General features: G+C 36.7%; 1 protein-coding gene across 3 annotated transcripts in view; it reads right to left on the bottom strand.

Moving 5' to 3' along the window:
* The window catches only part of Ptger3 (prostaglandin E receptor 3), a 70170-nt gene that overhangs the window by 24587 nt on the left and 30257 nt on the right, over window positions 1–15326 (bottom strand). For all 3 annotated transcript variants that reach the window (XM_090334612.1, XM_090334615.1, XM_090334613.1), the window contains exon 2: window positions 3579–3758. In XM_090334612.1, coding sequence (XP_090190738.1) covers window positions 3579–3758 — 180 coding nt within the window. The remainder of the gene's footprint in view (window positions 1–3578; window positions 3759–15326) is intronic.

Raw genomic sequence — 15326 nt, 5'->3', positions numbered from 1 at the left:
TAAAGGCCAATCAAATTAAACCTAGGAATGGACCCATCTACTTCCTAACAACAGAAAAAAATCTTGTGTGATTGTTGTTCTTAATGTACTATGTTATTTCTCTTCTCTTTTTTTGCCCTTATGGTTTATCTCATGTTGTTACTGTATTTGACTTTGTTCCCTGGTATATTGTATATATGTTTATTTGTTTGTTTGAAATAGGGAAGGGAAGAGAGAAAAAACAAGATGACTAGGAGGGGGTGGAGGAGGGAAACAGGGACAAAAACATGAGAAGGGGTATCAATGTCTGAGAAGTGATGCACCTACTACCTGAAAAATGTAATTATAATCCCTCAATACATTATCCCAACAATAAAAAATGTAAAAAAAACTAAATAAATCTTAAATCTGAGAAGAATAAAAAAGGAAAGAATCTCTGCACATCAATTCTAAAATTTAACTTCAACTATCATAGAAGGTTCAAGTCATTTGGGATTTTTATTTAATAAGTTTTTCTTGTATTTAACAAAAGGCTCACTAGATAAAAAATTCTCATGCCATTTATACTGTTTCTTCCTTTTCCACTTTCTCTTCAAAGCTAATTGAAAATGGTCATTCATTCACTTTTACCATGTAAGTTTCCGGCTTTTATGTCTTTCTGTATCTTGTTAAATGAAAAGTAGAATTTTTTTCAGTAAGCTCCAGTAATTTCCAGTTGGAAATGTGTCTCCTAAGTTATTAATGCAAAGTACACTGTTATACAATAAGATGACACTACACCTAGAAAGACAGATTTGTATTTCTATAATTAAATAAGCAGAAATCATTCACTCTATTGGCTTAATGGACTGTGTGTAATAGAATGAAATACTTCAATGCTATCGCATGTCATAACCAATGAACATACCATTTTTGCTGATATTTATACATTTATTCACTGAACAAATACAATTTATGTATTTCAGATACTACACTAGGTACTGGAGGGAATAACTAGATCACGCCTCACCATTCAAATCTGTATCACATACATATCTATCTGCTAACAACTTAGAATCAGAAACCACCTGAGGTGTTTTATAAGTATGTTGAAAATGTAGCTCATTTTATTCTATGCTCTGTGAAGTGATGTATAGAATAACTAAATTCTAACATAGAAAGATTTTAGTACAGAGTTTATTACAAGATTGTTTTCTTTTTTCCCTCACCTTTCCAGCACCTGAATTAAGGGAACAATTCTGAATTACATTCACATTTTTAAAAAAAACTCAGTGTCTTCTGATTTAATTTGATATAGTGATTTACTCTAATTAGTACTGATTCCCTATGCTAGTGGACAAACTAATTTAATAGATACATTATACCAGATAAAATTAATTCCATTAGTATAAGAAGCACAAATAAACCTCAAAGTTTGAAAAACTAGGAAACAATGGAACAAACTGAAAATTCAAGTCTTTATAGTAAAATGATAATGAGTTTACAAAATGGATAAATATTTGGGGATGTAACAAAAAGTTTTGGAACATAATGCTTGGGACAACTTTTTCATAAGTACAATTTTCAAAAATTAAAGTAGTGATTTACCTTTACTACAAAGATGGTAAGCCTAGCTTCCCAGGTTTATACCAATGTGGAGTATAAGGAAATTTAACAACTTAGATCAAATTACATTAAGGGCAAAAACATCTTTGAAAGATCCGTATTATTAGTTTGTTGTCCTCTATGCAGACCACATTACGAAAAGTCTTTACTGAACTTTCCAAGTATTTATTTGTTTTGGAATTAGAGTTTATATTTAAAGTTCCAAAACCCTGATGCCAGTGGCTTGCACCTATAATTCTAGATATTCAGAAGGCTGGGATCTGAGATTTGTGGTTTGAAGCCCACCCACCCAGGCAGACTCTTCTGTCCAAATAAAGCACACATATACAAAGAAAAGCCAGAGTGAGAGGCATGGCTCAAGAGGTAGAAACTCATCTGTAAGTGGAAAAACTAAGTAAGAAAGCAAGGCTTTGGGTTTAAAAGCCTGTATTAGCACAATAAATAAATAAATAAATAAATAACAAAGCTTTTTAAATGGTGGAATAATCCATCTGTAATAAAGCAAGGAAAAGACTATCAATGCTTAGTTTTCAAATTGAATCCTTAAATAGCATTCTGAACAATAATAACAAAAATCATCATCCTGTCTCTTATAGATCAATTCCATAAATTTTCTCCAAGTAAATGTAAAATTTCTTCAAAAGAAAGAACATTTAGCAATTTTTGGCAGCCAGAAACTGTAATGTATTTGAAACAAATAGAAGTGTCTCTTCTTTAGATAAGGAGTAAACTGATAATGCATCAATCTAAAAACTAAACATTGTAAGTCTAGGAATTAATTCAATATTGTCAGAAAAGAAGATGCAGGTGGATAGCTAGGGTGACTCAAATTCCAGTGAGAGCTTTAGGTTATAACCAGCCCTCTGGTTGACAATGGAAGGCAGGCTGCTAGCCCTCAGCTCAGGCTCAAGGAGAGTGTGTACATTGTGTGTAGTCTGTGAGGTGCAGAAGCAACTACCCATCTGGCCCTAAAGTTGCATAAAGGTTCCAAGACTAATGGCTAAAAATAGCGAGCTTCTCTTGGGATCTCTCCCAGCATTGGAGCTTCTCTTGGCTTTGCTTTCTAAATAAACCAACTCTGTTATTTTGCCAGTCCCTAGGCTTGAACTCAGAGCCTGAGCAGTGTCCTTGGGCTTTCTCTACCTCTTGAGCCACAGCACCAGTTTTGGCTTTTTCTATGTGTGTGGTTTCGAGGAATCGAACCCAGTCTTTGTGCATGCTAGGCAAGCACTCTACCACTAGGCCAAACTCCTGGCCCAATAAACCGACTTTAACACTTTCCTGTCACCTTTAATTGTCCTTGAATTTCATTCTTTGAATTCAGTAAGGCAGATGATCTCAGACTACACCAGATCAGAACTACATTAATAGGTTGAACTACATTTAAATGTCATTGTTGATATCAATAAATATTGTGCATACATTACACATTTTTCATCCTAAACTATTTTTTAAATGTAAGTGGAGAAAAAGTGACAGAGGAAGAGCTGGACAATGAAAGAGAACACAGATGAGCAATATTCTTGAGCAAAAACAAATCGTTCTTGCCTTGTTCTTGATATTTGTGGCTGAATCTCCATGCACTCAGTATACTGAGCTATTTCCCATCCCAACCAGCACCCCCAAGTAGACTAAGATCATTTATAATGAGCATTTTATCCACATAAATAATCACATATTCACATGGCAGAGATCCCCAAACCACTAGACTGTTATTAATATATTTTCCTTTGTTTATGTTTCAGCACTTTTGGCACATGGTTTTCTCGGGCCATTTTAGCTTAATGTTAAAAATTCCATCTCAATGCATAAACAGTGGCATGCCAGAGATACCTAAATTCACAAGGTTTAGGGATCTTTGTTGCCCCAAACTGTGAACATGCAAGTTGGCTAAGTGTTCTCTTTCATGCTCCTGTCTGTATTATTTCATTAGATAATGAAATGGGCTGCCCTTTCTGTCCATCGCTAGAGCAGCTGGAGACAGCATTTGCTACCTGGCAGAACTTTCGAAGAAGGATCTTTCTTAGCAGCAGATAAACCCAAGGATCCAAGATCTGGTTCAACGAAGCCAGGCGAACAGCTATTAAGAAGAAGTTGCATTCTTTCTGCTTTCCTGCCTGTATCTTGCAGTCTTCAAGTGATGTCTGATTGAAGATCATGTTTAACATCATTATCTAATAAAGAAAGACAAATAGTGGAAGGATTATTAAGGTTGTGTATATTTGCAGTTCATCTTGCACATATTGGATTTTCAACAAGTTGGTTGCATTGAAATGATGAATGCAACATTTACATGCACAGTAGACATTATATGATAGGAATTTGTTTACATTTTTTCCTTGCTGTTTGACATGCTGTGGTTTTTTGTAAATGTGTGTGTTCTCAAGCTCTTGGTCCTTGAAGTTAAGGAAACTTAGAAATGACACATTACAAAATTAGCCAAATTTATGTCTTTCAGAAAGCTCCAGTGCGTTGAAACCCAGTGAAAGACAACTCTAACAAAAACACAGTTAAACATAAAAGACACTAGTTCTCACAACAAAAAAAAATCTCTCTGACTAAAAAGTAGAAGCTAGAAAATAGAAAATGTTACCATATTGCTGATATTATTGTTGCTATTGGTATTTTTGTACTTTTAAATTGCAAGCACCATTTCAATTTCTTCATTTTATACTTAACAAATGACATAAGTATGCTTGCTGCCTCCTTTTTGTAATTACAGAAACAAAGATTTAATAAAGTGAAATGGCTGAGCCAAATGAAAATCTAGCTCACTAAGTATCTTACTGTTTTGGTTTTTTTTTTAGTTCCCCTACATACACTAAAATATATACTCTGACAATAGGGATTTGCTACTATTTATTTTCCCCTTTAGCAGATTATTAGTGCCTAGATGAAAGTTTATCAGATAGTAGGTGTCTGACAAAGATTTATGAATTAACAAACATGCAATTTTGAAAGAATATATGATGTATATAATATAATATTTTGTGATACATATAAGTGTATTTACATTTGACTTCATAGTAATGAATTCATATTAGTGATTTTCACAGAAGGAAAAATAGTGTTCAATCATACGCATATAAAAAGATATTCAAACTGATTTTAATAATCAAAAAATGGAAATTATAACCAAATGAGAAACCATTTTACACTCACTCCCTAGATTGAATGAAGAAATGTGACAATATCAAGTGTTAGGATGCATTGCAAGAAAAACTCTTACACACTTGGAATGGGAATCCAATCTGGAGCTTGGAATTCTAGCAGACACTAGGATGGTTCATGCTGTAGAGTAGATGTTTCTGTTTCCCCACGATTTAAATACTGAAGGCCAACACCCAAAATGATAGTGTTAGAAGGTGGGACTTTCAGTCAGTAACTAAGCTTATATGGGGTCATGAATGTAGTGTGTATATTGAGATCATGGTCCTTAGAAGAAAGAAGAAAAGGGGTACTAGAGCTCTCTCTCATTACCGTGCTCTGAGGAGATCAAGAAGATAACTTGTGCCCAGAGGAAAACGGGTGACATTGTTCAAAAGGAAATGTACTCTTTATCTGATGTATGTAAGCATTACCCCTCTTTCCATCACTTTTACAATAACAATAAATTGGGAGGGAAAAAGATACTTGTCACAAATCCAAGGAAAGGGCTTCCATCAGGAACCAAATCAGCCAGCACTTCAATCTTGGACTTTCCAACTAGAAATCTGAGAATATATATCTGTCATTTAAGCCATCCCATGATGGTATTTTACTATAGCAATCTGAGCATACCAAGTACATGCATATGTCAATTTATCAGAGATTTCCACTCTCGACTGGATAAAACTTTTAAAATTTGTTTAACAAAAGTTTGCTTCAACATTTTTTTCAGTATTATCTACCACTAACTAGCCCACAGGGATTCTAAGCTTCAGCTATATCTCATGGGTTTAGAATAGTTTTATTCTATCCTGCTTCCTGGCCTTCATTAATGTTCTCTCCCTTGGAAATACTTCGTATTTTACTATTCATGACAACATCTGAAAATTCCATGTCAACATTTTCTGAGTATACCAAACCACTGTCCTCTGGAGGCTTACAAGATGTGAGTATTATATAAACTCACATAATCATAGATTAATAGACAGTCAACAAGTTTGCCCTGCAAACACTTAGACATCAGATAAAAATACTAGGGCCTCTAGACACTAACTTGTCTCCAAGATTTGTGAGTTTCTGTGTGAGTGAATGAACAAATGACACACTGACATATCTGAATCTATTTACCTTGACAGAAAGGATATTTAGCTTCTGGGTCTGAGCATTTTCTACTTTTCTTGGCAAAATGGGCCTCTACTATAAGATAAAGATATCATTCATATTTAGTAAATAGTTGATTCTTAACTCTTCATGTTCTGTGTCTTTTTCTACCCAGCTGATAATCAATGGTCACCATAATAATAAATAAACTAGAAAAGAGAATTGGGTCAATATTTCTAATACTGATATTTCTGTCATGTAGTACCAATTAACTAATTTTTGTGCTGGTCCTAGAGCTTTTTAGTTCAGAGCATTGGTGTTGTTTCTGATCTCTCTCTCTCTCTCTCTCTCTCTCTCTCTCTCTCTCTCTCTCTCTCTCTCTCTCTCTCTCTCTCTCTCTCTCTCTCTTTCTCTCTCTCTCTCAGCTAGAACAACAGCTCCACTTCCAGCTCTTAGATGATTAATTGTAGAATTTCATGGACTTTGTTGCCTGGGTTGGTTTCAAACTTTGATCCTCAGACATTAGTCTCCAGGCATTCCCTTTGTCTTTTTTATTTTTTTGCCAGTCCCAGGGCTTGTACTCAGGGTCTGAACACTGTCCCTGGACTTTCCTCAGTGCCACTTGCACCACAGCACCACTTCTGGCTTTTTCTATGTATTTGGTATCCAGAAATCCAACCCCAATCTTCATGCATGCTAGGCAAACACTCTACCACTAGGCAAAACTTCCCGCCTCTCCCATTATCTTATTCAATGGCAGGTTATTCATAATTTGATCAATGGCAAAGGAGATGAGAATTACCAGTTTGACCTATAAATCAAACTCATGTCTTGGGGTATAGTTTCTGGTTATTGGCTAGATTGCTCCCCAATATTCAAACAAAATTACTGATCTATAAACAAAGGAGGGAAGTGGGGAGAAAAAAATGGGGAGACAGTTACATATTCTAACCCTTCAATTTCATTCATAGGAGTTTTTCCAAGGAGTTTCATTCAGTAAAGCAAAATTTAGCTATGCAGTAAAAACTGTTCAGATAAGTATTATCAATATCAGCAAGAACCAACTCGGGGACTGGGAGTTTGGCCTAGTGGTAGAGTGCCTAGCATTCACGAAGTCCCAGGTTCAATTCCTCCATACCACATACCTAAAAAAAAGCCATAAATGGTGCTGAGGCTCAACTGGTAGAGCTCTAGCCTTGAGAAAAAGAACCCAAGGACAGTGCTCAAGCCCTGACTCCATGCCAAGGACTGGCAAAAATAATGAAAGAAAAAATATCGGGGTATAGCTCAGAGGTACAGCACTTGTATGGCATGAACAAAACTCACAGTTCATGGATGCCCTCTAGCTAAAACACAAGAACTCATTTGAAAGTCAAATTCAAGTAAAAAGAGCTAGCAAGGGTGGTTTAAGTGGTAGAATTAATGCCTGCCTAGAAGATGCAAGTCCCTGAGGTCAGGCTCCAGTACTGCCAATCAGAAAGGAGAAAAGAAAGATGAACAAGTGGAGAAATGTGTTTAAGAAATAAAGACAGCCTTCTCTAGAGATTGGACATGGTACCGAAATAATTCTCCCTTAGAGCAACTAGACAGTAATACATGTGGCTGGGAATATGGCTTAGTGGTAGAGTGCTTGCCTAGCATGCATAAAGCCCTGGGTTGGAGTCCTCAGGACCAGAATAGGCTGGAGGTGGCAATGGTGTTCCGGCTCAAGTGGTAGAGTGCTAGCCTAGAGCAAAAGAAGCTCAGGGACAGTGACCAGGCCCTGAGTTCAACTCTCACAACTGAGAAAATAAAAAGCAATGCATGCCTGTGGATGTCTTGACCTCAGCCCAGTCAGACGCATGTCAGACTTCTAACCTGTAGAACTGTTAGAGAAAGCTATGTAGTTTTTTTTTAATTTTTTTATTGTAATTAGTAAAAGGGTTACATGATATTTGCCAGATAGAAGGTGCATTAATTCACATACATTGATACCCTTTCACATGTCTTGGTACCCATTTCCCTCCCCCTCTCCACACCCCCCACCCGTCTTGGAGCTGTGTAGTTTTTAAGCTGCTGAGTTTGTATTGATTTCTTACAACAGAGCACTACAACTGCATATTAAGCTTCAATGTATGCCAAGAAGAAGAAGGGATTAGCTTGAAGATTACTTGCTCTTTTGCACAGATCAAGCATCCCATCAAACTTGTTTACCTCCTTCATTTCCTTAGAAGATTTAAAGTATATACAAGTAAAATGTAAAGTTTCATCCTGGATCTGCAGCCTAAATTAACTCTAAATTTGCAGTTTCCAGATCTGCAATGCAAAAATGATGTTCTATTACTTCATAGGCATCTACTTGGATTTTAATGTATTTGCCTAAAAGTTATAGAAATACTTTATTCAACTCTGTTCCTTTTATGACAAGAACATATGCTAATTATTCTGTCTTTCCTATTTAGAGTAATCATTAGAATGATTTTCATGCAGCTTTTAGCACCTTACTTCATTCAATACTCAAATATATTTGGCTAGTTCCAGAAAGTCTTGTAGATTTGGTCTATTATCTAAAACTCACTTTAATTTTCTTTGACACCATAATGTGTTTCTTTTGCTTCTTATGATCAGGGAATTTTTTTAACAATTACTTACTAAAAGGATACTTCAGCTATTATACACAGTTATTTTCAAATGACTTTTTATGAGGCTAATAATTTTAAATTATTTTATAAGGCAAATATAGATTTACATTGTTTAGCACACTGCAATTTCCTGTCATTTCCTATTGACAATACAATGATTATGAAATTATGAAATCAAGCTCTGGAAGCAATAGCTGGCACATGAGCAGACACTCTAGCTTTTCCCAGAAATCAGGAGATGTGCAACAGGGAGCTAATTGGAATTAGAAAGCAGCAAGCACCATACTGCCATTTCCAAATGCGGGCAGGGAGGGATTGGGGCTCCAAGAACTCATCTAATTTTGAACATAAATGTAAATTTGCATCTCTTTGTTGACTTTCCTATACTTAAGGAGCTACAAAGTGATGATAAATATTTGCATATGCATTTGAAAAGATTTCTTTGACAACTGTCCAGACTTTGAGAGGAAATCTTTGGCATGAGCTAGGAATTCTAGTGAAATTTAATAATGTTAGTGAAATTCTACTCCTTCTACAGAGAAGAGCCTAAAAGAATGCAGTATATTCTACCAGCTCAAAGTGATGTTTTCAAAAATAAATGCAAATACATGCTTTAAGAATGCTCCTTCAGGGGCCGGGAGTTTGGCCTAGTGGTAGAGTGCTTGCCTAGCATGCACGAAGACCCGGGTTCAATTCCTCGGTACCACATACATAGAAAAAAGCTGGAAGTGGTGCTGAGGCTCAAGTGGTAGAGTACTAGCCTTGAGAAAGTCCAAGGACAGTGCTCAGGCCCTGAGCTCAAGCCCACGACTGGCAAAAAAAAAAAAAGAAGAATGCTCCTTCAGGGACAAAAATCACACGATTGTTTCAATAGATGCAGAAAAGGCATTTGACAAGATCCAACACCTCTTTATGTTAAAAGCTATGGAGAAACTAGGAATCCATGGAACATTCCTCAATATAATAAAGGCCAGTATTACACTTAATGGCGAAAAGCTAAAGCCATTCCCTCTAAAATCAGGAAAGGGACAAGGTGAGGCCCACACTTTCCACTCCTCTTTAACATAGTATTAGAATTCCTAGCCAGTGCAATAAGGCAAGAAGCAAGCATAAAGGGGATCCAAATAGGGAAAGAGGAAGTAAAACTTTCCCTCTGCAGATGACATGATCCTGTATTTAAAGAATCCTATAGACTCTACTCCCAAGCTCCTTGAGCTGATTCAATACTTAGGAAGGGTAGCAGGCTAAAAAATTAACCCTCAAAAATCAACTGCCTTCCTCTACGCCAACAGTGAGAGGAATGAGGCAACAATCAGGAAAGCAACTCCTTTTGCAATAGCCTCAAAGAAAATAAAGTACCTAGGAATTAGATTAACTAAGAATGTAAAGGACCTTTTTGATGAAAACTTTAAAATCCTGAAAAAGGAAATTAAAGCAGAACTGAGGAAATGGAAAAACCTCCCATGCTCCTGGATTGGAAGAATCAATATGGTGAAAATGACAATCTTGCCAAATTCAATGCAATACCCATCAATATCCCAATGTCATTCTTTAAAGAAATAGAAGAGGCAATCCAAAATTTTATATGGAATAATAAAAGACCCCGTATAGCAAAAACACTTCTTAGCAGAAAGAACAGCACAGGAGCAATTTCAATACCAAACTTTAGACTCTATTACAGAGCTATTATTATCAAAACAGCTTGGTACTGGCACAAGAACAGGCCTGAAGACCAATGGAATAGAACTGAAGACCCAGATACTAAACCACAGACCTATGGCCACCTAATCTTTGATAAGGGAGCCAAAAAAAATAGAATGGGGGCCGGGAGTTTGGCCTAGTGGTTAAAGTGCTTGCCTAGCATGCATGAAGGCCCGGGTTCGATTCCTCGATACCACATACGTAGAAAAAAGCCGGCAGTGGTGCTGAGGCTCAAGTGGTAGAGCTCTAGCCTTGAGAAAATCCAAGGACAGTGCTCAGGCCCTGAGCTCAAGCACAGGACTGGCAAAAAAAAATAGAATGGAAGAAAGATAGCTTCTTCAACAAATGGTGCTGGCAGAACTGGTTAAGCACCTGCAGAAAACTAAAGTTGGATCCTTCTTTGTCATCCTGCACTAGAATTGACTCCAAATGGATCAAAGACCTTGAGGTAAAAGCCGACACACTGAAAACTTTACAAGAAGGAATAGGAGATACACTAGTCCTCCTCGGCACAGGTCCAAACTTTCTTACTAAGGACCAAGAATCACAACAAATCAGAGAAAGGCTGGATAAGTGGGACTGCATTAAACTGCAGAGCTTTTGTATGGCAAAGGACATAGCTAGTAAATTAATTAGGAAGCCTACAGAATGGGAGAAGATCTTCACCAACCATACAGCTGACAAAGGCCTCATATCTAAAATATATCAACAGCTCAAAAAATTGAATCAATCCAAAACTAATCTCCAAAGTAACAACCATCCCATTAAAAAATGGGCCAAAGACTTAAAGAGAGTCTTCTCTGAAGAAGAAACAAAAATGGCCTATAGACACATGAAGAAATGCTCAACATCTCTGGCCATAAAAGAAATGCAAATCTAAACAACTCTAAGATTCCACCTCACTCCAGTTAGAATGGCCAGGATCAAGAAAACTAATAACAGCAGATGCTGGAGGGGATGTGGCCAGAAGGGATCACTACTACACTGTTGGTGGGAGTGCAAACTCATTCAACCACTATCTAAACATAGAGCTCCCCAATGACCCAGCAATTCCACTACTTGGCATTTACCCAATCATCCAGAAACAAGGACATACTAAATCCACCAGCACAACAATGTTCATTGCAGCACTATTTACCATAGCAAAGATATGGAACCAACCTAGATGTCCCTCAGTTGATGAGTGGGTCAACAAGATGTGGTATTTATACACAATGGAATTCTACACTGCTGTCAGAAAGAATGACATTGCCCCATTTGTTAGGAAATGGAAAGACTTAGAAAAAATCATATTAAGTGAAGTAAGCCAGACTCAAAGCAAATTAGGCTCAATGGTTCCCCTCACTTGTCATAATCAGTAGAAACCTTGGGCTCTCCTAGCAGAGATCTGCAATAGAGCAAAACCTTGATACAAAGGGCATATAGTATGACGCTAAATGAAAGGATCTCTAGGATATAGAAACATAAACCATATAATGAATGATTGTTGTCCTTAAGGTACTATGTTATCTCTCATCTCTTTTGCTGTCCCTTGGTTATCTCATATTGTTACAGTATCTCACTTTGTTACCTGATATATCAGATATATTTGTATTTGGTTATTTGAAATTGGATAGGGAAGGGGGGAAAACAAGATGAGAGGTGGGGGTGGGGGGGAGGGAAATGGGGACCAAGACATGTGAAAGTGTATCAATGTATGGGAATTAATGCACCTTCTATCTGGCAAATATCATGTAACCCTTCTATTAATTACAATAAAAAATATATGAAAAAAAAGAATGCTCCTTCTAAACATCTACATACAAGACATGATCTGAGGTTGACACTGATCAAGATGCATTGTGCTCATAAATTGACATTGGTAGGCTGAATTGACACCCCTTTAATAAACTACTTAAAAGACCATTTAAAAAATTAAACATAAGTAATATGAGTGATCTCCTCAAGAGAGAAGTGAGATCAGTCCCTTCTGGAAACAGGTGCATCTTTATTAAGATCATCTTCCCCAAACTCCACATGACTTCTGTAGGCCATCTTGCTTTCCTCCTGGAATGACCGCTCTCCATACTCAAGACAGCTAAAGCACAACATCCATCACAAACCCCTAAAGTCTACATCCTTGCAAACAATTTGTATCATCTTCAAAGAGAAAATTGAGTTGTCCCTCCACCAGTAAATGCGCAAAGAATTACCTAGAAGAGTGCTTTTAATGTTCAGGACTTCAATTTCACTTCGATGGCACTTTTTAATCACCCATTTTAAATTGTTCGGTGTTTCACTTTTTTGTCTTATTGCAGGGATTGAACTTTAGAGCCTCATGCCTAGTAGTCAGGTATTCTACCAATTAGTCTGTATGCCCACCTGATTCAAATGTTCCTTGAATTATATATGTATAATTCAAGGCCATACATATCTACTGAATAAATACATTCAGAAAAACTAATTTGTGGGAGAGGGAATAAAATTGATTATCTCTGCCTTTAGGCTCCATTTTGGGATGTTTTCACTTTGCCAGTTTATTTTTAATGTAAGTCTTTAAGAAAAAAAAACTTTCAAACAAGGCAACTTTTCTCTCAGGTGATTTGTTTTCCATAATTCTCTGGTTAGACTATAGAAGAATAACCTGATCTACCGGAAATTCCTGCTATCATTTGACAAATGTGTTGTATTATGATACACAGAAACCAGTTTGGGTGCTTTAAACCACTTAATTACATACTTTGAAGGATTTTCCTGTGAAGAAGCTTCACTCTGGATTAAAAAAAAAAGACACCTTTAGTCTTCCAGTCTGCTTGCAACTCTGTTTTCCAGGTGTGAAATCATCTGTGCTTCTGAAGCATTCTTGCTTGCTCACATCCAAACACTTCATTAATGAATGGTTTATAAATAGATTTTTCAAAAGATTACAAGTAGTTGTGTTATTGTATCTACACTACAAATAAGCTTATAGAGTTTTAAGGTAAGAATGGGTTAGAACTGAATTATCTTGCTGTCTCTGGCATTATTTATGACTTTAAGGGAGTCCTTTGCTTTATTTTGCTTTATTAAATTCTCTCTTTAACAATGTTATTGAACTGGATGGCCTCTGCATATGCTGGTATGGTTGTGCAATGCTAGGACACTGTTGCAAAATGATGTGATATAAAAAGTGAAATTCCTCAAATATGTCTTTATCCTCAAATGAAAGAGGAGAGAGGAAAATTACCAAGTTAGAAATTCCATAGTCTCTGAGAATTAGGACTGAGAGTCACAAAGCTTTGGAGGCCTACTATCCCCTCCTCCCCCTCCTCCCCCTCCCCCCTCCTCTTCCTCTTTCTCCTCCTCTTCCTCCTCCTCCTCTTCCTCCTTCTTCCGAGTCCTGGGACTTGAACACAGCAGCCTAGGCACTGTCCTTGAACACTTTTGCTCAAAGCTAGCACTCTGCCACTAGAGCCACAACATCATTCCCGGTGTTTTCTGTGTATATGGTACCAAGGAATCGAACCCAGGGTTTCATACGTGCTAGGCAAGCACTCTACCACTAGGCCACACTCTTGGCCTGAGACTTCTTTTCTTTTAAAGAAATAAAAGGTAAATGCACTGATAGAGAATTGAAGGCCTTTCACTAATCTGACTCAGTTCTACTTCTGATTTAGGCATCAGTTGCCTAACTTTGATCTTAAGTATTCCTTTCTCTACCATGTGATTAATAAGGGCTTACTGTGTAATCTTCTCCATCTGATAGTGCAGTTGCAAAAAATTAAAATAAGATAAGCTGTAATGAGCACCTTCAGTTTATACAATGTATCTCTTCCCATCCCCCAGGTATTCTTGCTCTATGGTACACACAGTGTGCTTTTAACAATCAGATTTAGGGAGATAGAGATTGCTCATGGAAATAAATGTGTCATCTCTATATATACTTTCTTAAATGTTAACTTAACCAAATTAAAAAAATCTGGTGGTGGTGGCTTATGCCTGTAATCCTAGCTTTTCAGGAAGCTGAGATCTGAGGATTACAGTTTGAAGCCAGCCTAGGTAAGAATAATCCAAAAATACATCAGGGATAGTGCCCAGGCCATGTGTTCAAATCCCAGGATGGGCACACACAAACACAAATCTCAACCTAGTAGGAAAGTTTCAAACTAAAATACCTTATATTTGCATTTGTGTATTCAGTCCGTTCAATTTATTGCAAATGACCTAATTTCATTCTCCTTTATGAATGAATAATACTCCATTGAATATATGTATATAGAATATATATTGAATAGTATATATTATATTTTAACATATACATATATAATATGTCATATATGTGGAGTCTATATAATACTCCATTGTGTTTTTGTGTGTGAATCATAATAGTTACAATTTGTATCCCTTCATCTGTTTATAAGCAGCTAGGATAATCCCATAATCTATAAATAGTAACATGTAGACTCTGATTCCTTTGGATGCATGATCAGAAATTCTATTGAAAGAATTTACATTAGCTCCATTTTTAATTTTTTTTTTGTGGGTCATGGGGCTTTAACTCTGGGCCTGGGTGCTGTCTCTGACTTCTTCAGCTTAAGGCTACCACCCTACCCTTGAGCCATAGCACCACTTTCCATTTTCTAGAGGTTAATTGGAGATAAGACTCTCAGGGCTTTGTAGTGCCTGGCCAGACAGCCTGAGTAGCTAGAATTACAGGCAAGAGCCACCACACGGGCTACCCATTTTTAATTTCTTAAGGAACCTCCAGGCTATTATTACAATGACTGAACAAATTTATTCTCTTACCAGTGGTATTTAAGTGTTCTTTATCCCTATATCACATTAAGTGAAATAAACAAGACCATTAATTTCTCTCATATGTGTAATTTAGGTTGTGTTTTTTTTTAAAAACAAAAGATGACAGGTAAGTAGAAAAGATATTTCAGAAGAGAGTCGGTGATGGTGAGGATAGGGTCAAGAGAGGGTGTCGAGGGGTGAAGATGATCAAAGTACAGTGTACCAGTGTTGAAAATGAAATCCATCACTTTGTACAATTAATATACAGTATATACCATGCAGGTATGAGGTATGTCTTATACTATCAAGCACTCAAAATCTATGATTTATAGAGAGCGTCGTATATTAACTTGTTATTATAGTTATTCAGATATAACAAAAGGAAGCATAAGCAGCCTTTTTGCTGTTACCACTATT

This window comes from Megascapheus bottae, chromosome 6 (genome assembly GCF_031878675.1).
Source record: "Megascapheus bottae isolate mThoBot1 chromosome 6, mThoBot2.hap1, whole genome shotgun sequence".
In the NCBI taxonomy this organism is placed as follows: Eukaryota; Metazoa; Chordata; class Mammalia; order Rodentia; family Geomyidae; genus Megascapheus; species Megascapheus bottae.
Note: the sequence above shows the minus strand (reverse complement) of the source record. Positions and strands in the feature narration are given on the sequence as shown.